Below are 23481 nucleotides of genomic sequence, written 5' to 3' on the forward strand. Positions count from 1 at the left end.
TGTGCTTCTTCTCCTCCACCAAGACAAAAATGCCTTCTTGGTAAGCTCTGCACCTTCACTTTTTGGTGAGGAATACCCCAGACAGTATTTTGCTAGCACTGTTATTATATGTTAGTGCTATTGCAATGAGTATATTTGTCAACAGCAATTGTGAATGTGTTGTATCTTGTTGACTTATTAAATACTTTCAGTTTTGCAAAACAGTATCAGCAGAAGTCCTTGGCAGGGCTCTGAAACAGGTGATCATTTGACTACCTTTTTATGTGACACCCAAAGGGGGTGGTTTTGGGAGCTGGGCTAGTTTTGTCTGGTGAAGAGGAGGAGAAGGGTGATCTTATAGCAGCCCACAACTACTCAAAGGACAGTTTCACAGGCAATGGAGCCAACCTGTTCCCAAAAGTGGCAGACAAGACAGCAAGGGCCAATGGCCACACCTGCAACCTGGGGCATGTAAGGCTGAGCAATAGGAAAGTATCTCAACTGGGAGGGATGTGCAGCCCGGGGACAGGTCACTGGTGAGGTGGGATGGGTCTCCCTCCCTGTAAGTTGTCAAGACATTGGCACAGCTGAGCTGCTCTGGTGCCAAGGATAGTCCAGCTCCAAGTGGCAGTTTGGCCTGAAATCCTTTGGATACCTCTGCTGCTGCGACATGCTTGAAGGCAGACTAAAATTGTCTTCTGTGGGGGAATCACAGTGCTCCAGCACTCTCTGTCCCTTAGATTGCTTTGTGCTCTTCTTAACAATGGGAAACACACACATTTCAATGAAGGAATTAAGAAATTCCTGTTCAGCAAATGGAGTCAAAGCGGAGCAGGACACCTTTTTGTGTCTCATCTATTTAAAAATACCTTTCTTCAAGCTTTATTTCTACATGCAGGCCCATCCTCCTGCTGTTCCTAGTCTGTAGCTTCAGTTTGATTCATGAGCCAAGTTGAAGGAAAGTTGTTAGAAAGTTGAGGCTCACCAGGAGCTGCAGATCTCAGAAATGATGTTTCCATCTCAGCAGCTTGTGTGACTGGGGTGTGGAGCCTGTGGCCATGGGGACTGTGCTCCACTGCTTTGGCAAAGGACAGCCTCATCTCTATGGGAGGCCCAGCTGGGTGCTGCTGCCTGTGCTGGACTCAGGAATGTGGCTGTTGGCTTGCCCAGGGCTGAGGCAGCCACACAGAGATTCCATCTGGACCTGCTGGTTCCCCTCTGCTCCTCTGCATGCTGAACACAGCCAGGGCATGATGCAGGAGAGATTTGTGACTGGGGCAAGTGGAATCTGAATGCCTGGAGTTGAGCAGGATGGAGGTGCCTGTGTGTTTCCAAGGGGTGAGGGCTGCCTGGACACAGCCCTTCACTAGCTCTGCCATGGTCTGTTCAGACCTGGCCTCTACCCCACAGCACTGTCACTCTGTCTGGGGTAGGGCAGGCTGGCACATGGGAGGTGTGCAATGAGGACAGCCCAGGCAGGACGGGCTGGAGCATTGGTCCAGCCAGGACAGCACCATGGCAGAGCCAAGGTCTGTGCCTTTGCCTGCCTTCAGCACCATCAGCATGGGCAGGGCAGGGCTAGGAGCCACCAGGCTGTGGGTGACAGGAATTGGGCTGTCCCAGCAGCTCATCAGTCTGTTTACATAGACTGGAGAGCTGCCAGCAGCAAGTATCTGGAGCAGGAACTTACCAGTGCTAGAAGCAGAAGTGAAAACCATGCAGAAGTGAAAGCAGAGCACAGAGTTGTCTTAGTTCACTCCCTGCAGAGGACCCTGGAACACACAGCAGCACAGGCATGGAGCCCCTCTCCTTCCAGGAATACATCTGCTCCCTGGACCCCACCACCCTACCCCGCATCCTCAGGATATGCTCTGGTGTCTACTTCCAAGGTGAGTGCTGGGTGCCCACTGCCACAAAGGAGTGCCCCTAGGCTGTGCCACCTCCCCCTGGCCCTGAGAGATGAAACCTGGATCAGTGTAATTTCCTCAGATGATGGTCATGTTGGTGGTGAGATGCAGTCAGAAATTAGCAAATGTTTTTGCTGGATTTCTGGGGCTCCCAAAAAAGTGGGAAGGCACAGTGGGATCCTGCCCACTGTGCCAACACCAATGTGCAAGATACCATCAGGACTTGTGAGATTTCTAGCACTAGGTCACACTGACTTTTAAAGAGCAGAAGCAGTGTTCTTTTTCCCTGAAGCTCAGCAGAGATGGATGCTTAGCTCTCCCAAAGAGCCTTTGCCATTGATAACATCTTAAATTTACTAAATGAGGAGAACTGCCACCATACATTGAAACAACAGCAGTTAACGTATTTAGCAGTTGCTGGTAGTTGTGGTGAGGAGGCTGGAGCGGAGCGGGATGTTTGTCATGAGTTCATCCCAGAAGGGGGAGAAGTTTTAGGCTGCAAAATGTTTGGTAGCAGCTCATTGAGTGCAGAAATTCAGGGTCAGAAGGGGTCATTGCTTGTGGTGGATGGTATCATGGCATGGCAGCATAGTCTGAGGAGCTCCTGCTCCATGAAAGGTAGAGTGTCCCAGAACATACTTACTCTGTCCCTTCGCAGTGTAGTCAAGTACCGAATCTTTCCCACAGCTTTGAAATGGTGTTTGCATTTGGCATGCAATTATATTGTTCAGACTCCAGTCATTCCTGTTGTACTCTTCTGCACTGTTTATCTCCTGTGTTATGACACCTGCACTGCTACCAGCACTGGAAGCTTTTCAGGGCATGGATTGTACAAGCTTCTAGGTATTTCTGACTGCTTAGAAATAAGTGTCAGCACAACAAAGACCCCTTGGCCAGCTCTTCCAAGGCTCCCAGCTACATATTGCCTTGGCTGCTGGTAGATGGTGTTAGACCTTCACAGGCAGATGATTATGCACCAGGGGTTAGTCAGCATTGCACCCTGCAGATGTGTTATCTTGCAGAGATAACGTTTCTTAAACATTTTGAGTTGAATGTTTCTGGATTTCCTGTCATTACTTCTGGCTTTCTGTTTTGGGGACTGCAGGTGGGCGGGGAGGGTGTCTCCAAGATCTTAAACAAAACTTCTGCCGCTCTCAGCCCTTTCTCAGGCTCCTCCCTCAGCCAAACACTCTTCATGTCCTCCACATTCTTGTTAATATTTCATGTTGCAACAGCTGTGGCTTGATGCTACGATACCGCTGAGGAGTAACTCAGGTTCCTACATGGACCAGCCACAAGCCTCCTCATGCAGAGCCTGTGTCTCACTGCCACCCAAGGGAGCCAATCCTGCCAGGCATGTGGGGGTTTCACAAGGTCTCTGCACCATGGCACAAGGCATGGCTGTGCTGTGGGCAGTGCAGCCCCACTGTGTGCATCCTCCAGTTTCAGATCATGTCCTCGATACTGTCACAGTGTGGCTGGAGGAGGGGGACCGGTGCTTGCATACTGCAAGAGACTTTCTGATGCTTTCGAGTTTTCGTTCACCTCTTCCTGGTTATTTTGCCATAGTAATTTCCACATTGAGGTTCTCCCTCTCCCGAGGAAGAGGTCCCAGGGGCAGGCATTCTGCGGCTGTTCTCACCTTGCTGTTTCCCCTACACTCTGCAGAGCCATGCTCATTGCTGCAGCTGTGCCTGTAGCCATGTCCTCCTTGAGCACAGGGATGTCAGCCAGCCGACAGCAGTGTCTCCAGCCTTGGCTCCCTCTGGCGCAAGCCTGCCGACATGGCTGTGTACGTCAGTACATCATGCCGTGGTGTTTTGAGTTTGACCAGTATGTGGGGCTGTCAGAGGTGCCAGCTCAGTCCGTTCAGGTGGCCCATTGAACTCCCTCTCTGCCACCACTGAGCCTGCAGACCAGCTCTGTCCTGACCCATGCAGCTGCCGGCCCTCGTGGTTCCGCTCGAGTGGACAGCCGAGCTCCACCACAGCCGCTCTCTCACTCCCCCTCCTCAAAGAGGAATGGGGAGAAAATATGTGAAAGGGGCTCAAGGATTGAGATAAGGACGAGATCACACAATAATTAGTGTAATGGGCAAACCAGACTCAGCATAAGAAAGATAGTAAGATTTATTGCTCATTACTAACAAGCTAGAGAATTGAGAAACAAAGGAAAGAAACCAAAAGCACCTCCCCCCCCCCCCCCCATCCACCCTCTTCCACCTCCTCCCCCCGAGCGGCGCAGGGGAACGGGGGAATGGGGGTTATGGTCAGTCTACAGCACTTCTTCTCTGCCGCTCCTTCTCGGTCACTCTCGTCCCCTGTGCTGTGGGGTCCCACCCATGGGATGCAGTCCTTGATGAACTGATCCGACGTGGGCTTCCCACAGGCAGCAGCTCTTCCAGAACTGCTCCAGATATGGGTCCGTACCATGGGGTCCATCCCTCAGGAGAAAACTGCTCCAACCTGGCTCCCCTACGGGCAGCAGCTCCTGCCAGATCACCTGCTCCTGCGTGGGCTCCTCTCCACGGGCTACAGGTCCGGCCCGGAATCTGCTCCGGCAGGGGTCTTCCACAGGCGGCAGCCTCCGTCGGTGCAGGGCCACCTGCTCCACCGTGGTCTCCTCCACGGGCTGCAGCGTGGAACCCTGCTCCACCGTGGTACTCCATGGGCTGCAGGGGGACAGCCTGCTTCACCATGGTCCTCACCACAGGCCGCAGGGGACTTCTGCTCCGGCGCCTGGAGCACCTCTCCCCCTCCTTCTACACTGACCTTGGCACCTGCAAGGCTGTTTCTCACTCCCTTGACTCTCCTGGCTGCTGTGTGGCGCAGCGTTTTTTTCCCTGTCTTAAATATGCTCTCACAGAGGCGCAAAACAACATCGCTTATTGGCTCAGCTCTGGAAAACAATGGGGCCCTTCCCAAACATGGGGCGGCTTGTAGATCTTTCTCACAGAAACCACCCCTATGGCCCCCTGCTACCAAAACCTTGCCACGTAAACCCACTACACTCCCTGTCCATACAGCCCCTCCATGGCCCCCTTCAGCATTCTGGGAACCCACAGCCCCACCACAGCCCTAGAGTCCTGTGACTTCCCCAGGAACGTTGGTGCACAGCAGCTGTGCCCTGGAAGCATTTCCACACCATGCAAGCACTTCCTACATTTCTGCAAGAAGCTGATCCTTGCATAATCCCCAAAGCTGGTGCCACCTGCAGCGGGCAGCTCACACCACCCTCTACCCCAGCCACATCCATCCAGCTCCCTCCAGTTTCCCCTGCCCATGGGAAGAGTTAAAACCAAAGAGCTCCAAGTGTGCGCACGAGCAGCCTGAAGTGTCTGCTCATGCTCAACCCCAGTCAGGCCTCTTGAGTGCCCTCTTGGACAGCAGCATGACCCTGCAGTGTATCAGCCAGTCCTCCTGGTTTTGTGTCATCTGGAGGTGCTGAGGGTGCTCTCTGCCCCATCATCCAGATTGTTAATGAAGATGTTAAGCAAGACTAGACACAGTATTGACACCTGGGGTACACCACCAGTTACTGGCTTCCAAGTAGACTTTGTGCTACTGATCACCACCCTCTGGGCCCATAACCCAGTTTTCAGTCCAGCACAGCAGGCACTTATCTAACCCATTCTTCAGCTGCTTCTCTACGAGGATGTGATAGGAGACATGCCAAAATTTTTGGCACCAAAAACCTTACTGAAGTTAAGGCAAACACCACCCACTGCTCTCCCCTTGTCCACCAAGCCTAATGCCTCATTGTAGAAGGTGATCAGGTTGGTTAAGCATGATATAATCCCCTTTTGATAATCCGGGTGGGCTTTGGCTTTCCTAACCCCAACCCTGCCTTCTAGACCATATCACTGTATTCCTCTTTGGTCACCTTCCCCTGCTGCCACCTCTCGTAGGACTCCTGTGTATCTCTGACTTCAGTCAGGATCTTCTAGTGTTAGATGGAAGCACCAATCACCTGCAGATGTTCTGAGGAGACAGGAAGGGACAGCTTAGAGGAAATCCAAAGGTCTGAATCTAAAACCCATCTTTGTGTCATTCTGTGTGTTGTTAACAGACATTAACAATGGTTAAAAATGCTGGTAGAGGCAGATTCTTCCAGGAAATCCTGAGGGATGCTGGTTGCTCAGCCCTCTTCAGCTGTGCTGAGCTTCACCACACTTGGCACCAGAGTGTCCAGCTGCAGCCCCACTTGTGCAGGACAGCAGCAGTAGCAGAGAATGTGGCCTTGTGTGATCCGGAGCAATCTCTGCCCACTGGTAAACAAAGCATGTGGGCTCAAAATCAATCAGCCAAGCAGAAATAAACCCATTTGTGAACAGATTGCAAGCAGCAGCTGATGGGCTTGGCAGCAATTGCTTCCTGCACCACTCCCAGAGTACAAGTGCCCATACTGATGGGTGACAGCTCCCTATCCCCATGCTCTGAGAGGAGGCAGGGGATAACAGAGTTGCTGGAACCACTCCACAGCCACATGTGACCCAGCTGGGCTGTCTGGGACCATGTGGGACACCTGCACCCCACAGCCCAGTCTCAGCACAGTGACTGTCAATGACAACATCTCTCCTCTCCCTGCAGGGTCCGTGTATGAGATCTCAGGCAATGAGTGCTGCTTGTCAACTGGCGACCTGCTGAAAATCACAGCTGTCACACTGCAGAAGGTTGTCTGTGAGAATGTGCACACGGGGCAGACAACGGAGCTGCTGCCAACGTTTAAGGGTGAACAAGAACATCCTGCCCCAACCCACCACAACTGAGCCCCATGGCACCCCATAGGGCCCTCCTCACTGGGAGGCCCTTTGCACCTGTCAGGGTCTCATCCTTGCCCTCCCACAGGTCTTTTCCAGCCTGCCCTAGATCTGATGCCATGCCCCACGCCACAGGGACCCTTGCCGGGGGTCTGCAGGAAGAAGGGCCTTACACTGCACCAGGCACTGGAGTTGAGGGGCAGACAGACACAGCCACTACGGTGCCCCACCATCGGCCCCCACGCCCTGCTCCTGAGCCCTGTCTATGAGGTGCAGGCCACCATGAACCGTGAGTCCTGCTGTGGGGCCAGGCAGGGGTGCTGGGGGGTGGAGAGTGGGGGGGGAGGGGGCTTACACAGGTTTGTTGATAGGGCCCTGACACGGGCAGCATGGGTGGTTGCAGGCAGGGTGGGCACAAGGTGAGGTTCTCTACCGCATGAGAAGAAGCCGAGCACAACATCAGAGTGGTTCTGCCCCTGCAGTGCGAAGGGATGAGGTGAAGATCCCCTCCACGTTGGAGGTGGATGTGGAGGATGTGACAGAGGAGTCGCAGGACGTCCACTTCTCGCGGCCACTGCTGCTGAGTGAGGTGCTGGGGATGGAGGAGGTGCTGCCGACACAGGCCGAGATCCTGGAGGGGCCCCACAGTGCCACCATCTTTGAGAGCGCCTGGGTCACCCGCCTGCGGAAGGGACAGCGGCTGCAGATCCACAGCTGCTCCCACACCTGGAGGGTCCTGGCCTCTGCCCGCAGCGGCACCCGCCGTTTCCTTCTCTCCAGTGCCTACCAAGGCCGCTTCAGGCGGCGGCCCCGGCAGTTTGCAGGGGTGCAGGAGCTGGCAGCCAGCCTGCAGTCTGGCCAGCAGCTGCATGTGGTGGTAATGCAGGACTGTGAGGGCTGCGAGGACGGCGTGCCCCCGCTCAGTGTGGGTGACCGGCTGGAGGCCCGGCAGCTGCTACTGGCTGGTGCCAGCACCCGGCTCCTGTGCCTCCGCCATAGTGAGGAGGAGGGTGAGGAGGAGGAGGGCGAGGAGCTGCTGCTGCCCCTGGATCTGGGGGGCAGCTTTGTGGAGGAGGTGTGTGACAGCAAGAAGTACAGGCTGACGGAGCTGGTGGAGCTGCTGCCACTGCCATGCGATGTCCGAGTGGTGGCCACGGACCCAGCGCTGGAGAGGGATGTGCTGGGCTCCTTCCCTGCACTGCGGCTGGAGGCCCGCATCACCCAGCCCTTCCTGGTCAGCAGCTTCTGTGAGGAGCCAGATAAGGGCTTTGAGATCCCACCCCAGTGGCTGGACCTCTCCCTTGTCCTCACTGAGGAGCCTGTCCGCTCCCAGGCCCCCTCCACGCACTGCTCCCATGTGGAGGAGCTGACCGAGGCCTTCTACTACAAGCTGCTGGCGCAGCTGCCTGGTGGCTCAGCCCCACCACCCCCACGGCCCCCCAAGCCAAAGGTGGCCAGTAGGGATGTGCAGGTACAGCCACGCCCTGCCCCAGAGCCGGACAGGGCACGCTCCAGGGGAAAGCGCTCCCAGGTCCCCAGACCCACCACCAGCTCCCAGACACGCCTGGCTCAACCACTGCCGCCGCCATTGGTCCTTCCCCAGAAGGTGAAGAGCCGTACTACCCACCGGAGCACCCCCAATGAGTACAGCCCACGTCCCCGTCTGCCGGCAGCTCCCCGGTCCCGCAAGGTTCCCAGTGACACAGGTGAGAGCATGGGGCCCCCAGTAGCAATAGCGGGTTGTATGCATGTATTACATGTATTTGTGTTGTCGTGGGGCACTGCTGGCCATGAGGTACCTGGGGCTGTCCCCATGGGGACATGAGGCAGGGATGTTCTGCTGAGGAGACCGGCACCCAGCCATGTGTTAGCCCGAGACCAGCTAAGTTTCTGTGGGTGGCTGTCCCATCCTTTGTCCCACACATGGACCGTGGCATGAGGGAAAACAAGGTCTGGCCTCAAGGGCTATTGAGAAACAAACACTGTACATGAGCACTTGGCCTTGACCTGCTCTCAAATGCAGAATATTCCTGCCCCCAAATTGCAAGGGACCTGTGGCACTGGAAGCCAGTGTCTATAACGGCGAGAAGCCTTTTTCCTTGCAGGCACTTGGCCCCAGACTCTCTGGGGCTACCTGGTGCAGGTACTCCTCCTGCACCACCACATCAGGGAGGAGGGGAGGGCAGGCAGGGGCATCTCCCTGTAGGGTTTCAGCCATGCTCCAGCTCCATTTATGTACATAGTCTGTGCTTCTCTCTTGCAGACATGGAGAGAAGCAGTGATGAACATGACTATGAAGTCATTGAAGAAGACATTCAAAAGACAATTAAAAAAATGCAGACTGTTTTTCCTTTTTAATCATCTGGTTTCTGGAAGCTGTCCAGCCTCTGAATATTCTTAGATCTTGTATTAAATTAAGGCTATTAAATAGCCTATTTAAATAAAGGCTAAATACAACCTTAAGGGTCCACAGCACAACTTCCACCTGCCTCGATGATGCAAATAATGTGCCCCCCTTTCCTTGAATGCATCCTGGTCTGCATTAGCGGAGGAGTAGCCAGCAGGTCAAGGGAGGGGCTTGTCAAACCTCTGCTCTGCCCCTGTGAGGCCCTACTAGTGAAGACTCCAGTCCAGCATCCAGGTCTGGGGTCCCGATCATAAGAAGGATGTGGGGCTGTTAGAGTGGGTCCAGAGGACCACGAAGATGATCAAGGGGCTGGAGCCCCACTCCTACGAAGAAAGGCTGGGAGAGCTGGGGCTGTTCAGCCTACAGAAGGCTCTAGGGTCACCTCATTGCAGCTTTTCAGTACAGGGAATTATAGAGAGAATGGAGAACACGGTTTTGCTTGGACAGTGACAGGACAAGGAGGAATGGTTTTAAATTAAAAGAGGGGAGATTCAGATTATGGGTTAGGGGGAAATTGTTCACTGTAAGGGTAGTAAGGCACTGGAACAGGTTGCCCGGAGAGGTTGTGGATGCCCTATCCCTAGAGGTGTTAAAGGCCACGTTGGATGAGGCCCTGAGCAACTGATCTAGTGGGTAGCATCCCTGCTGATGGCAGGGGGATTGGAACTAGATGATCTTTACTGTCCCTTCCAACCTCAGCCCCATATGATTCTATGAATGCAAGTAGACCATATGCCTGAGGAATGGCCACATATGCAGACTAAATCCTCCCTGCTCTGCTGTAGCTGGATGTTTTGCTATGGATTGCATCCTCTACTGTCACTCGTCTGACTCTCCAACTGCACCAGAGCAGCAAACAGTTTGGCAACCATCCTGGGAACGGAGCAGTCACCAAGATGTCATTGAGGTGCTAGCCAGGGCCCTAGAACATGTGTCTCACTCTGCTCCTATGCACTAATATCATCCACACACTTTCTGCATAATAGCTTGGCTGGATCCTAAGGATGTGCCATGCTCATATCCATTTCAAACTGAAAAGTTTAGAACAAATTCTTCTCTTGCAGTTGTTTTGCTGGAATCTACCAAAGGCTCATGAACCAGCATCAGCAGCTTTCTATACATCCTACTACTGGACAAAGCATTGCCATCCCGCCTGACTGCTGCAGTGCCAGGCAGCACCAACACAGGGCAATTTCCAGACCTAGGTACTTCAGATTAGAAGCAGGTACAAATCAGAGCTGGAAAACAAACTTCTCAATTCCTTTACTAGTAAACTGTTGTAAAAAAAAAAAAAAAAATCTCAGTAAAGTGTAATTTTGGGTTGTTTTTCAGTTCATGTCATTCCTCACTTAGGGTCTAGAGAAGCTTTACCAAGTTGCAGAGAGCATCTCCTCCCTTCTAACTTGGCTAAAGCCCTACATGGGATTTGAGCTGGTTTCCTTCTCTTTGTTCTCACCCTGTGATTTACAGTCAGTATCAGGGTCCTCTCCTCAAATCACAGCATTGTGACTAAGACACTGACTCTTGCTGTTGAGATCATTTCACTGAATACTCACCAAAGCAAGAACTCATCTCTCCTGCAAACAAGCACTATCACCATTTATAGCACCTAAACATTACGTACAAAGCTTCAACCAAGCAACCCCCTGCAGTCATCCCAGAACACAATTTTTGCTTGCCCTGGAGGAAAAGAATAATTGTTGAACTATGGCTGAGGAGGATGAGGAGAGGAGCAGGAGCTTGGATTTCACCCTTAGCTCACTCAAAGCTTAAAACATAAGCATTTTTCAAAGCAACAAACACTTCTGTCCCCAACAGATACAAACCCTACACCAAATTGTCCTGCCAGACAAAAGCAGATGTCTTTTGATGCTTTGAAGAAAAAGCCAACTGGGGCCTAGGTAAAGAATTCAACTCCCTCTACAGCTGAAGACATTTTAACACTCCACTTACAAGCATTTCATATAGTCCTACAACTCTTTACTGCAGGCAATTCCACTCATCTTCACTTCCAAAAATAATAATTTTCTTCCTAATCTGCACACCACCTGCAAAATTGAAATTATAGTACTTCTGGCTTCTAGGTCTGCTAGTTTCTATAGCTGTCTCACTTGCTACACATCCATAGTATGATTTAGCCCCAAAAGTACACCACAGGCTACAGGTGTGACACCATCTGAACCTGCACAGGACACATTGATTTTGCTACAGCATTAACAGCAGTAGCAGATGCCAGTGTGACAAATGGGCAGGAAGGGAAGAACTGCTCTTCCAAAGCCAGGTCACATCATCCCTCTCAGATAAAAAAAAAATCTGAACTGAGACCCATAGCTTGCAACTCCCATGGAAGCCAGCTGACAAGCAGGGAGCACGAGCCCTCAACTGCACGTGAATTCTCCAAGAGGTCCCATACTATGGTGAAAGCAGCAAGCAGCTCTCAAAGGACAGGTCAACACAGTGCAGCAAACCAGACTCCCATCTGGTGGACAGCAAGCACATTTCAGTTTTATCAGCGTTCAGCTTGAAAGATCCCAGGTCCTGCTTTTCAGCAATGCTAAACACATTTGCCACAGAAACCTTGCATCCTCTTTGTGAGACCAACTATGTTCTTTATAGGTTCATTGTGAACAATGCTTCTGAATATTTATTAACTACTCAAACATTCCCATTGACAATTGCAAAACAATTCCCAGGAGGTAGAACAGATATTCTGAAGCAGCTGTCAACAGCATGCTGCCTCTCTGAGCAAAACAGGATTGTACAGAAAAAGGAGTTGCAAATTTGTTAACTCCACACCAATGCAGCACCACTATCTATACTGCTGCTTCCTAACTCAGTGTTTTTCTCTGTAATGTAATTTGTTAAACAAACAAATCCCACTGCAACTTGTTACATGACATGTAACTAATTTCAGCTTCAGCTAAAGTGCTTTTGGCGGCAGAAATGATCCTGGCTCCATCTAGAACACTGATACAACTTGTAGTTCCTTCTTTCAGTAGTAGAATTATTTAATGTTTTCATGTCCAGATGTTCATATCAGTTTGACATTTTAAACCAACTTAACTTGGTAAGAAAACTTAAACCATTTTTTTACCCACACATCTAAGTTTTATCAGCACCTATGTTTTCTTTCTTTAGGGAAGAACAAAAGCCTCTAGAGATACAGAAGCATGCAAGACTAGCCAAGTTAAATTTTTATTGGATATAAAATTCAAAAGCTCCAGTAATGAGATTACCTCATAGTACAAATATAGATTTAAATGCACAAACTAAACTAATTACAAATCTAGTCATGATTACTGTACACAGTGGAATATTAATTAAGCTTGGCTACCCACTTTGTGAATTAAATGGAATGAAATATGTGGTAGTAGAAACAGCTCTAGGAGCAAAAAAGTCAATCTGCCCACAACAAGATTAGAAAGTTTTTTTTTCTAACAGTCGTTCTACTAAGAGACAAAAACAAACTGAAGGCTCTGAAGCTTTGAGTTCAGTTTTCCCATATTCGCTTATGCTTCCATCATGGTCATGGCACAGTAATCAAGTCCAGTCAACAGAGTCCTCCTACATGTTCTGCTTGTCCTCGAGTTCCAACGTGTAGGCACTCACAGAATAACTGTGACTCTCACAGGCTAGAAAGAGAAAAGATCACCTTCCACATCGCAAAGCTTGACAGGTTAACTTGAAACATGGACAAGCATTTGCTTAAAAACAAATCCAGCTGGAAAGAACTTCACTCAGCATCCGTAGACTTATAGTGATCATCATCCACAGTGGAGTAGATGTGTCCCTCGCTGCTAAGGAATTCAACTGCTTGCCTTTGAAGAAAAAAAGTCAATTGCTAAGCAGTCCACGTCAACACTTTTCTCTCAGGTATTTCCTTTCTACAGCACCCCTTTCCCACTGTTCCTTTCCAGCATCTTCCAAGGGATGCTCCCAGTGACTGTATCTTTTTAGCACTGAAAGAGCTGCTCCACTAATTAGTAGGTACAGAAAGATTTTGAAAGCTATGTCAGTATGATCCCCTAGCAATCCTCAGTCTCTGAGAACAGAGAAGGCCACCACTCTCAGCATTTTTTTTCCAGATAAAAGCAGAACCTATGGCTCTGGTTCAAACAGGATAGGACACAGGAATATAAGACATTAATACTGTCTTTAAATTTGTCAGGAAGAAGTCATAAGAAACATCTAAGAAAACAAACAAAACCAAACACCACCATCCTCCACTGTATTCCAAAATTTTGTTTGGGATACAGAGAGAGAAAAACCAGTCCTTGAACAGGTAAAAATACTGCTGAAGCACACCCAGCTACCTATTGCTTTGCTACTGAGCTACTGAACAGCTTGTTTTGAAAACAGAGAGTGTTGCACTTTTATCATCACTTCAACAAACCATGTCTCGTTCTAAACCATTTCACAGAAGAATTCAAAAGCTCAGGCTCACTACTACATGAAATTACCAGCCCTGCTAACAAAGTAGGGATCTAGCCTTGCCCACTATTTTCTTCTTTGTCTCCTTTTATCAGTCTCTACCCCTATTTCGAGCACATCCTTTGTTTCTACACACTTACTTGATTGTTGACATGCTGACATTGGGGAGCTGAAGTTTCAGCTCTTGAAGACTCATACCTTCTGGGACAGGGCAGTTTTTAATCAGGTTCAGCACCTGGAAGAACATGAACTACACCATTAGCACACAGCTAAGCTTCTCTATCTGCATTAGATAGCAAGGTCAAGGAAGAATTACCAGTCTTCAAAGAATAATCACTGCTTTATCCTACATCACTCTGCAGCAGCATCCACTGCAACAGCTGTCTCTGGAGAAGCTGCTTGCACCCACCTGACTCTGATGTGCTGTGAGTCCATTCACCGGCAGACTGCCACCTCCACCATAGCCCCCCATGTCACCTATCCCAGCAGAGGTAAATGACTGAGGCACTCTTGATGCTGCCTGCATTACAAGAGTAGAAGAACTGTGGTTACACAGGCTGCTGTAAACCCAGGGCATGGAAGACTCAGTGTTACATATCAGAGACACAGTAATTAAAAGCAGATTTCCAAAAGAAACCAACGGGAATTGACTACAACACAATGTCTCTCCAGGGAAGCCAGAACTCCTGATACACCCTCACCGCAACTCTTCAACAATTTCAGAATTTCCATCTCCACAACTTGTATACAATTTCCCCAATGAGCCAAGAGTTCACTCTCTTTGAGAGATAAACAATAATCCAGTAACGGCTAGCATGGAATCATGATCTTTAAGTACGTACCGTAAGATTTTTTCTGAGGATCATATGCGCATTAACAATCTCTAGGATGTGTGTGGTGAACTCATTCATGTTTTCCAGAGGCATGATCTTAAATGCCACCAAGCTTTTCTTATTCTTTCAGAGATTAAAAAAAAAAAAAAAAACAAGTACAGTACAAGTCAATTAACATGACAGCTTTAACAGAATGTGCTTAATCATTCCAGCCAGGATCAGGGACAGTGGTAGGTAGGGAGTTTTTCTGCACGTAACAAGCAAAGTTTTTGGACTTAAGTTTTCATATGCGATCATGCAAAGCAGTGCAGGACAAGACAACTTCTTTTTTAAATGTCTAGTAACTAACTGCACTTTGCTTTAACACATGCAGCATTATTTAAAGGGTGACTATTATGAGACAACCCTGCTACATAATATGCTGCAGGAAGCATCCCCATTATCCAGATCATGGTCTAAGCTCAACAGGGCAAGCATCCAATAACCTGGTGGCCAGTACTCTTTTCCACTGAAAATAATTTACTGATAAACAGTGACATTTTAAATGCATATTCCACCCTTTTGATTTAGTAACGAGTGATTCATACAGCACAGGCAAAAACATTCAAGGATTTGTCCACAGAAAAATATAATCAAAGATCACGAATAACTGGATATTTTAAAGGGAGCCTACCAACACTTTGTCAGATCCACCAATCCTTCAAGCCACTGCTCCTGCCTTATTACTTGAGGAGTAATATATGACCTCACCTGGAAGGACCGAAGATGACCAGCTACTTTTACGTAAGTTCCTGGAGGTACCACGATATTCTCACCACCTGCCTCCTTACAGAGAGGAAAAGGAGAAAGCAAGGTTTTGCTATTCACATTGCCATTTCTCAATTATCACAATCAATGACTTGAGAAAGGAGATGTAAAGTCTCAAGCAAACACAAATTGTATCTGTTCCTATGACCATTTAGAGCAGTTAGGTAAATATAACTGTAAATGAAAAATAGAACTTATTGATAAACATAAAATTGAACTTATGATAAACATGCATTTAGCCAACAATTAAGTTTGCTTAATTACTCTTACAGAGCTGTTCAATGGAACTCTGCTGTTCACTTGAAAATGCATTTAGATTTAAAGGCTTGCTATATCTGCATGAGACTCCAGTGAAAACTAGCAGCATTTCAGGAATCATGCATAGGAAGACGACACAATGTGTGCTGATACATGTCTTAATCACAGTCACATACAGAATCTCTTTCGCTCTCTGGTTTTGTATTTCTTATGCAGAAGTACTGAGCATGCATCTCTCAGTACAGCTATGGTTGAACTTCAGCAGCGAAACTCTAAAAAAATTATCTGAAGCGATTCATTGTAGAACCACGTATGAATTACAAAACAGGAGAACAATCATGCAGAACACCAGCGATCTCTATTACAGCAACATCTTTCTTGGCTTTCAGAAGAACATTATTCCCAAAATACTTTTCTAAACAGCTATTTCTTTTTGTTTGTTTGGAAAACTATTCTCTCCATAGATTCTGAGCGCCTTCCACCTCGCAGCCTCAGTACCAAATCTGGTGCTTACATCAGTATCGACCCACTGCCTAACATCCATGGGCGCTGCCGTCATGTCGTCCACTTTGTACAGGATGTTCGTCGGCGCTTTCTCAGCGTGCCGAATTATCCCCATGATGGTGACCTGCGTTTGAGGAAGGCCGAGTCAGCCGGGGAAGGCCCGAGGCGAGCGCGCTGCTACTCACAGCCTCCCCGCCGGGCCTCGCCGGTCTCCTCGAGGGCCACCCCCGACGCCCACCTGCGAGATCTCCACGTCCCGGATCCTGAAGGTCTCCTCCACCTGCTCGGCCGCCAGCAGCTGCGACACGGTGCAGGGCACGATGTTCTGCGAGCGGGCGCGCTGCGAGGGGAGGGCGGCGCCGTCAGCGACTCCGGGCACCGCCCGCCCGCCGCGGCCCAGCGCTCCGGCCACCGGCCGCCCCGCCGCCCGCCTACCTGCTTCTTCTCCGCCTGGGTGCCGGTGGGCGAGCTGAAGCCTCCCGGGGACTGCGCGTAGCCGCCCGCGGGCCCATAGCCGCCGTCGAAGTTACCTGGGGAGGGAAGGGGACAGCCCGTCAGGCGGCGGGGGGCGCCCTCCGCTATCGCCACGAGGGGCGGCGGCCCCGGGCGCCCCCCGCCCCCGCCCGGCCCTAGGCCGCCCGCCGGGCCCAGCCCGCACCGTGCCCGCTCCACATGGCGGCGGCGGCGGCAGTGGCGGCGGCGGCGCTCGGATGGGCCCGCCAGGCCGCGCGCACCGCCCCTCCTCACGCCCAATCCGCGGGCCCGCTGCGTCGGCCGGCAGCCAATCGGAATCTGCCTTCTTCCGGCTCCTCCCAATGGGGGGAGGCCGCAGGGAGGCTGGCAGCGCCACGTTCAGTGCTGGCGCTGCCCGGCCGCGCCGAGGTGCGCGGCGCTGCGAGGGGGCGAACGGGTCGGGGCGGGTCGGGGCGGGGCGGGGCAGGGCAGGGCAGGGCAGGGCAGGGCAGGGCAAGGCAAGGCAAGGCAAGGCAAGGCAAGGCAAGGCAAGGCACGGCACGGCACGGCACGCCTTGGCTCGGCTCGGCAGGGCACGGCAGCCGCTGGCCGGCATGAAGGCGGCCGTGCTCCTCCTGCTGTGGCCGCTGGCCCTGGCAGGTGAGCGGAGGGAGCGCGCCCCGCTGCCCGTCCGGCGGCCCCGAGCGGCTGCGGGGCGCTTCTGGCACATCACGGACCTGCACTGGGACCCCGAGTACGAAGCGGCGGCGGCGGCCGGGCGGGGCTGCCCGTCGGGGGGCTCGCAGGCCGGGCCGGGCGCGGGGCCGTGGGGCAGTTACCTGTGCGATGCTCCCTGGAGCCTGCTCAACTCCTCCGTCTTCGCCATGCGCCACCTCCTGCGGCGGCCGGACTTCGTCCTGTGGACCGGGTGAGGGCCGGGCGCCGCGGCCGCCTCCCCTGCCCGCTGGCAGAGGCCGGCAGGTGGGAGCCGTGCGCCACGGGCTCCTTGGGCTCGCCGCCCCGGCGGGTCTCTCGCTTCTCTGAGAGCGCGGCAGCCCGACCGCTCGTGTCCGCGTCTGCAGGGAGCTTCGGCTGCGAGGGGAGGCCGGCAGATGCTGGAGGAATTGTCGGGGCCGGTGCTGTGGGTGTGCGTGCTCCCGGGCTGTGGCTTGATCCCGCCTTCTCCGAGAGTCGCCAGGGCTCGGACGGGAGCCTTGAGGAGAGACCGGGGAGCCGGGCGGGAAGGGGCTTTTGGCAAACGTGGGGCTGCCTGTGTGGTAACCGTTTTGGAGAGGCGAGGTCTGGGCTTGTCTTATGGTGTAAAACAGAGGCTTGCAGAAGAGCTGAGCGAAGCTGAGGGAGAGAGTTTGGCTGTGAGAAGGCCTCTCGATGAGAGCTGTGCTCCCGACAGACCCATCAGTGAGAAACGAAGTAAATGAAGGGGAGGTGTTGCAATTCACCATGCTTTTCTTTTCCTTTAAATTGTTGCCAGCTCTGGCTGACTTCACACAGAGCGTGAGTACCTGAAAAACTTGCAGGTATGGGATGTGCTGTTTGTGTTGGTGCCCAAAACCCTGCCTGTTAGAGGCATCAGGAGAAGAAGGCTGGAAAACAGCTTGTGGCATTTCTTCAGACTGCCCTGATTTACAGTGCAGTTGCTGAATTCATTGTTCCTGCTTTATATAGTGCGGAAGATTGTTCATACTCAGAAATAGTTATGTCATTGGTCTTTATACTTCAAAAGAAACAAAAATCAGAATAAGAGTAATTTTCCCCCAGTTCTTTGACTTGCTGTCTTAATGAAGGCATCCATTTGTTTCATTTTCACTGAAAGAGTTGTTATCCTGCTGTTATCTTGAGTACAAACAGACTTGTTTCCCTATTGCTGATCAATTTTTGCCCTGAGATTGCAAAATGCTTTCTCTTTTATGATCTCCGATCAGCTGTAGCATCTATTAAATGTTCTGAAGTAGGGTGAGCCTCCATTTCTTACGCTTGTGTACAGGTTTTTCAAGGTATAATAAAGTGGAGCAAGTTTTCACTTTGAGTGATTCCCTGAAACTCCTTCAGTGCTGTGGCCAGAGAGCATAGTGCCGATTCCTACCCCCAAAAACCTCCAGCTTTATCTTCTAAGAGACAAAAAGAAAACAGAGAGCACAAGTGCAAGTTCTCTGCCTTGCTCATCACTTTAAGCATATGTCTTGCTAGACAAAGGCATTGACCGTGCTGTTTCTGTTTTTTTTTCAGAGATGATACTCCTCATGTCCCCAACGAGAGTCTTGGAGAAGAAAAGGTTCTGCACATAATTGAAAATCTGACCTCTCTGATAAAACAGGTATTTCCAGGTAGGACTTGAGGGAAAGAGAAGGGGAGAGAAGTACAGTTTCATGAGAAGTACTAACCAGTGTGGAGCAATGACAGAATAGGGAAGGGGGAGGGCCCAGAAAGGCTGTGGGGGATAAGACTCCTTTTTCCTTTTGTTAGTTGCTCTGTGGAGTGAGGCATGTTTGAATTGAGGCACCTGATGCATTCTGGTTAACACAGAAGAGAGGGAGGAAAAAAAAAGGTTTCTGTAATCACTCATTAAGACAGAAAAGCTTGCAAAAATTCTTTTTATTTTATCTGTCTCGACAGTGGGGGGAGGAGTGTTACTAATGGTGAGAGCTCATTGATTCATCTGTAAAGCCATGTCTTTGGGTAGCTTGCTCCAAGTAGGGATTGTCTCTGCAACATTGCATCCCGTCAATGCTACCATGTGTATGAGGTGTGGGTGATAATGCTCTTATAAAGCTCTCAAGCCATGCTATTCTTTCTGAGTCTGCAAGTGCATTGAAGAGTTTTGATGAGGATGAACTAACTCTGAAACAAGCATGGACTTCTCTGTGCCTCCTTTTGTCTATCTCTAGATACTAAAGTCTATGCGGCTATGGGCAATCACGACTTCCACCCCAAGAATCAGTTCCCAGGAAAGGGGCACAGGATCTACAACCAAACAGCTGAAATGTGGCGTCCCTGGTTGAATGAAGCTTCTATTCCCCTGTTCAGAGCAGGTATAGCACCACTGGTTTGTATTGGCAGCACTCTGGAGAACTGGGGCTGGTTCAGAGAATACCACAAGTAATCTTTCCTTCTTTTAATGCTCAGAGCAACAGTATTTTGAGTGAAAGGGTACAATTTAATGCTGATTTCTAGCACTGAGTTATACTGCATATAATAAAATAAATTTCTTTATTCTTTAATCTCTCCTGCTTTCTTCGAGTTACTGGCAAGTATCCCTGCAGAGGATGCACAGTGGTAAGCTTTGGTGGGGGGTAAAGGGGAGGAAGTGTGTTCTAAGAAAGCTACTGGTACAGGCCAGCACTGTGACTCTCTACAGCTGCCCAGCTCCTGCACATTGTCCTTGTGCAGCATCTACCTTCCTCTTGAGAGGCCTAAGAGGGGCAAGAGATGCATAGGGAAGAGTTGCACCAAGTACACAGCTTGGACTGGTCAGAGCACTGTTGGTGCCTTGTCCAGTGATTCTGCTGTGGCTGCTGACAAAGAGAGCTGAGAGAGGTGGAAACACAGGGTTCTGGGGTCATGATAACCAACTGGACCAGACCTCCAGCTCCATGGTTGCATTTTGCAGGAGCATTCTACAGTGAGAAGCTGCCCAGCCCAAATACAAGGGGGCGAATGATTGTTCTCAATACCAATCTGTACTATGATCAGAATAACGAGACAGCTGGCGAGGAAGATCCTGGAGGGCAGTTTCAGTGGCTGGAAGAAACGCTGACCAATGCCTCTAAAGCAGAAGAAATGGTATTAAAATAAACAAACTTCGCAGAGGGCTTCTCCCAGCATGGAAGCTCTTCTTGCCCCTGATGCTCCCCTCTGTTCAGTCACTGCCAGCCAGTGCTCTGTAGGAAGTATGGGCTCTGTGTTCAGTGTGTCTGTTCACTTTTGTAGGTCTACATTGTGGGGCACATCCCTCCTGGTTTCTTTGAGAAGAAACGAGGCAAGCCCTGGTTCCAGAGTGATTTTAATAAACGATACTTGAAAATTGTGCAGAAGCACCACAGAGTGATTGCTGCCCAGTTTTTTGGACACCATCACACAGACAGCTTTCGGATGTTTTACAGTGATACAGGTACTGGTTCTGGTCACCCAGATCTTTTCAGTGACTGCTAGCCAAATACAGCTGGGAAGCCAGAAGAAGCTTGTTTTTATCTTACTTTCTAAAAAAATTTGTAAAATGCTTTGGTCAACAAAACACAACAATGGCCACGATCCTTATCCCCAACCTATAGCTCCTGCTCTCCTCCCTGTTTCCCCTCAAATTCTGTAGTTTCCTGTCAATGCCACGCTGCTGATCTTACTCCATATCGATGGGTTTTGGACATTAGCTGAGATGTAAGGGAGCAATTATGAACCTTTGCATTGTGTTTGTTGGTAGTGCTCTGGGTTCTCTTGTGCACCCCTCACCATAAGGGTCTTCTACAGCTGTAGAAAGCCTCTTCTTAGTTGCAGCAGTCCCATGTTCAATTTCTCATGCTGTTCAACATGCACACACTTCAGGCATGCACTGTTAGAACTAAGGCTGGTGACAAAGCTGTTTGCAGGGTGATGTGTTCCTGAGATGCTTGCTGTAGTCTGGACAGTGTCTGATACAAGCTGGGGTCTCAGATTCATGGTTTGTTTTGCCTTTTCATTAAGGTTCTCCAATCAATGTCATGTTCTTGGCCCCTGGAGTGACTCCCTGGAAAACAACATTACCTGGAGTGAACAACGGAGCCAACAACCCTGGGATCCGGGTGATTGACTATGATCCCGACACACTTCAAGTACAGGTAGGTGATCCCTTTGTACTTTGCACTGCAGTTTAGAAGGGTGTTTTAATTCCTCCCTGTGGTTTAAACAGGCAGAACTACAGAATAGAAGAGGCTTTGCCAGAGACAACCTCTAACCAGATACTTCAGTCTTGTAGCTAGCACAAAGTTTTAGTAAGAGTGTCAGTGAGTGAAGGCAAAGTGGCCACATTCAGCTGGTCCAGGCCTCCTGCTGGGATGCAGTCCAGGCCAGCACAGACAGACTTTGCTATGTTCTTTGTGTCTTTAGTTAGTCTCCTTTGATACTTGCTTTACCATGCAGGCAATATGGATCACAGGACTTCTCTTTGGGAACTGACAGACGTGTTGACCCCCCTCGAAAAAATATGAACTGTCTAGAAGCTTATTTGTGTCCCTCCTAACTGCTGAATTGATTCATTTATAATGGGATCTGAATTTAGGTGAATTGCAGGGTCTGTTTCTGTTTGATTTGTCTCTTACTTGTGAATGGTGTTTTGTGCCTTTCTTTGCAATGGGTTAAAGCAGCTCTGGATAGGATAAGAAATTTATTTTTGTCTGTCCTAAAATACACTGCATAAGGCAAGGGAGCTAGTGAAGCTAAGAGAAAAAGGGCAAGAGACTGAGAACAGAACTTGTGAAAAACTTTATTCTTTACATTGCTCATGTTTGAGAAAATAATTTAATTCAGTAAGTTACATTACTCCAGGCCTCAGCTCTGCCAGTGAACTGTGTTGAAGATATATACCAGAGTGATTTTAAAGTAGGCCAGGCACAATATTCCTGATATTTGGAGATAAAAATCAGACAGAGAAAAGCCATCCCTTCGTTCTTTATGAAATAGTGAATGGGATAATGCTGCTTTTGTGGTGTGTTCTGGAGGCTCTCACCTGCATCGTCTATCCCCAGGTTCACATCTTGATAGAAAACCCCTGTTGGGAGATGGCTTACCCCTCACTGGGCTGGGAGATGTGTTACTTGCTGCCAATCTATGAATATGCTTCACTCTGTTAGGCACTGGCATCTGGGAGAAGGGGCTGCATCCTAGGCAAACATTTCACTCAAGGGCTGATCCTCTCCTGATTTGTCTTTGTTCTGTTTTTCTCGCTCTGCAGGATATGGTGACTTACTACTTGAACTTAACACATGCCAATATGATGGGCCCAATATGGGAGGAAGAGTATAGGCTGACGAAAGCCTTCCAAATCCCAGATGGCTCTGCACACTCCATGCAGACAGTGCTAGAGAGGATATCGAAGGATGCAAAGTACCTACAGCAATATTATGAGTTTAATTCTGTCAAATATGACCTCGACCTGTGTGGGGAGGACTGCCGTGTTGACCATGTTTGTGCCATCAGAGAAATTGATTTTATGAGATACAATGAGTGCGTTAAAGCCAACAGCTCTACTACTGCCATCACCAGTGTTTGCCTTTTATTACTCTGTTTGCTCTTAGGGGCTCTTCAGTCCCCAGCAAGCAGTCTCATGAGTTAGATCAAGAATGAATGAGGAGAGGACAGTTTCACAGTGAATTAGCAATCGTGAATGCTTTTGGAATTGAGAACTTATTTGGAAACTAAGACGAAATCAGCGTCTTTTAATAAACGTTCTACGATGTCGATTAGACCACTTCTAGAAAGGCTCTATGTATCAGTGATTGCTGTGTTGCCTTTTTGTGCCAGACTGACCTGTATCAGAGAGTTTATCTTCCTTCCACTGCGACTTTTGAGGTAGTTGCAGAAATCAGATGAAGTCCAGGCCTCCCCATGAAGTTTAACTTACCTTCCGAATGTATGAGAACTGTGAGCTGCCACATGCTCCTGAGGAGCCTGCTGCCAGCTGAATTCTTCATTTTGGCAACACTCCTCTTCTGAAAAGATGGCAGAAATGGTGGCCTGAAAAGTTTTGGTGGCCTTGTACAGCAGCAGCTTTCCCTCTGGTTTGTGAGCAAAGCCAGGTGGGGTTAGTGCTTCCTTTTACAGTGTATGAATTTCAAAAAAGTTTAGGCCATGACATTCACATGTCAGTGTCCAAGATATGGTTCCAATATAAGCTTGATTTTATTTTTATTTTTTTCCAAGCACCTTCTGTGTTCTGTTAACTCTCATACACTTATTTTCTAACTTCAGCTGGGCATTGCAAACTGACATTGACTACTTCACTGTTAAGAGAGACTTAATGATTTGGTAATTTGCCCGCTTTGGGCTTTGCTCAGCTTCCATAAGAACCACAAGGGAACAAATACAAAGTAATTCTGTACCTTCCAGGTACAAGTGGATGAGCCAGTGAAGAAATACTCTGTAAAATGCAGATTC

The 23481-nt window shown here is 49.7% G+C and overlaps 3 protein-coding genes across 5 annotated transcripts; 2 read left to right on the top strand and 1 right to left on the bottom strand.

Moving 5' to 3' along the window:
* Nucleotides 1-1645: 1645 nt before the first annotated feature.
* Nucleotides 1646-10293, top strand: THEMIS2 (thymocyte selection associated family member 2). Of its 2 annotated transcripts, none has more exons than XM_027443722.3 (5): nt 1646-1868; nt 6476-6616; nt 6734-6934; nt 7128-8351; nt 10117-10293. In XM_027443722.3, exons 1-5 carry the CDS (start codon nt 1775-1777, stop codon nt 10146-10148), a joined length of 1692 nt encoding a protein of 563 aa, XP_027299523.2. In that variant the 5' UTR covers nt 1646-1774; the 3' UTR covers nt 10149-10293. The 2 variants fall into 2 exon arrangements, with proteins under 2 accessions (XP_027299523.2, XP_021131828.3); XM_021276153.4 differs by lacking the exon at nt 10117-10293 and adding an exon at nt 8909-9108.
* A 1930-nt stretch (nt 10294-12223) lies between these two features.
* On the bottom strand, nt 12224-16694 carry RPA2 (replication protein A2). Its single transcript, XM_027443732.3, has 9 exons — nt 16544-16694; nt 16321-16415; nt 16124-16225; nt 15896-16009; nt 15067-15141; nt 14326-14439; nt 13893-14003; nt 13624-13718; nt 12224-12870 (listed from the first exon to the last, which is right to left on the bottom strand). The coding sequence occupies exons 1-9, from the start codon at nt 16557-16559 to the stop codon at nt 12786-12788; spliced, it is 807 nt and encodes a 268-aa protein (XP_027299533.1). The 5' UTR covers nt 16560-16694; the 3' UTR covers nt 12224-12785.
* Nucleotides 16695-16817: 123 nt separating this feature from the next.
* Nucleotides 16818-22792, top strand: SMPDL3B (sphingomyelin phosphodiesterase acid like 3B). Of its 2 annotated transcripts, none has more exons than XM_027443731.3 (7): nt 16818-17266; nt 18586-18683; nt 19245-19388; nt 19967-20139; nt 20287-20467; nt 21034-21167; nt 22280-22792. In XM_027443731.3, the coding sequence occupies exons 1-7, from the start codon at nt 16953-16955 to the stop codon at nt 22658-22660; spliced, it is 1425 nt and encodes a 474-aa protein (XP_027299532.1). In that variant the 5' UTR covers nt 16818-16952; the 3' UTR covers nt 22661-22792. The 2 variants fall into 2 exon arrangements, with proteins under 2 accessions (XP_027299532.1, XP_012960266.1); XM_013104812.5 differs by lacking the exon at nt 16818-17266 and adding an exon at nt 17323-17485.
* Nucleotides 22793-23481: the final 689 nt, after the last annotated feature.

Source organism: Anas platyrhynchos, chromosome 24, assembly GCF_047663525.1.
Source record: "Anas platyrhynchos isolate ZD024472 breed Pekin duck chromosome 24, IASCAAS_PekinDuck_T2T, whole genome shotgun sequence".
Classification (NCBI taxonomy): Eukaryota; Metazoa; Chordata; class Aves; order Anseriformes; family Anatidae; genus Anas; species Anas platyrhynchos.

Excerpts from the sequence above, each read along its gene's own strand:
- THEMIS2 (XM_021276153.4), top strand. The coding sequence starts at position 1,775 with ATGGAGCCCCTCTCCTTCCAGGAATACATCTGCTCCCTGGACCCCACC. Across the intron at positions 1,869-6,475 it reads CTCTGGTGTCTACTTCCAAG|GGTCCGTGTATGAGATCTCA; the intron begins GTGAGTGCTGGG and ends CTCTCCCTGCAG. Across the intron at positions 6,617-6,733 it reads GCTGCTGCCAACGTTTAAGG|GTCTTTTCCAGCCTGCCCTA; the intron begins GTGAACAAGAAC and ends GCCCTCCCACAG.
- RPA2 (XM_027443732.3), bottom strand. Across the intron at positions 15,142-15,895 it reads GGCAGTGGGTCGATACTGAT|GAGGCAGGTGGTGAGAATAT; the intron begins GTAAGCACCAGA and ends CCTCTCTGTAAG. Across the intron at positions 14,004-14,325 it reads TCCTCAGAAAAAATCTTACG|GCAGCATCAAGAGTGCCTCA; the intron begins GTACGTACTTAA and ends CTTGTAATGCAG.
- SMPDL3B (XM_027443731.3), top strand. The coding sequence starts at position 16,953 with ATGAAGGCGGCCGTGCTCCTCCTGCTGTGGCCGCTGGCCCTGGCAGGT. Across the intron at positions 18,684-19,244 it reads GATAAAACAGGTATTTCCAG|ATACTAAAGTCTATGCGGCT; the intron begins GTAGGACTTGAG and ends GTCTATCTCTAG. Across the intron at positions 20,140-20,286 it reads CCTCTAAAGCAGAAGAAATG|GTCTACATTGTGGGGCACAT; the intron begins GTATTAAAATAA and ends TCACTTTTGTAG.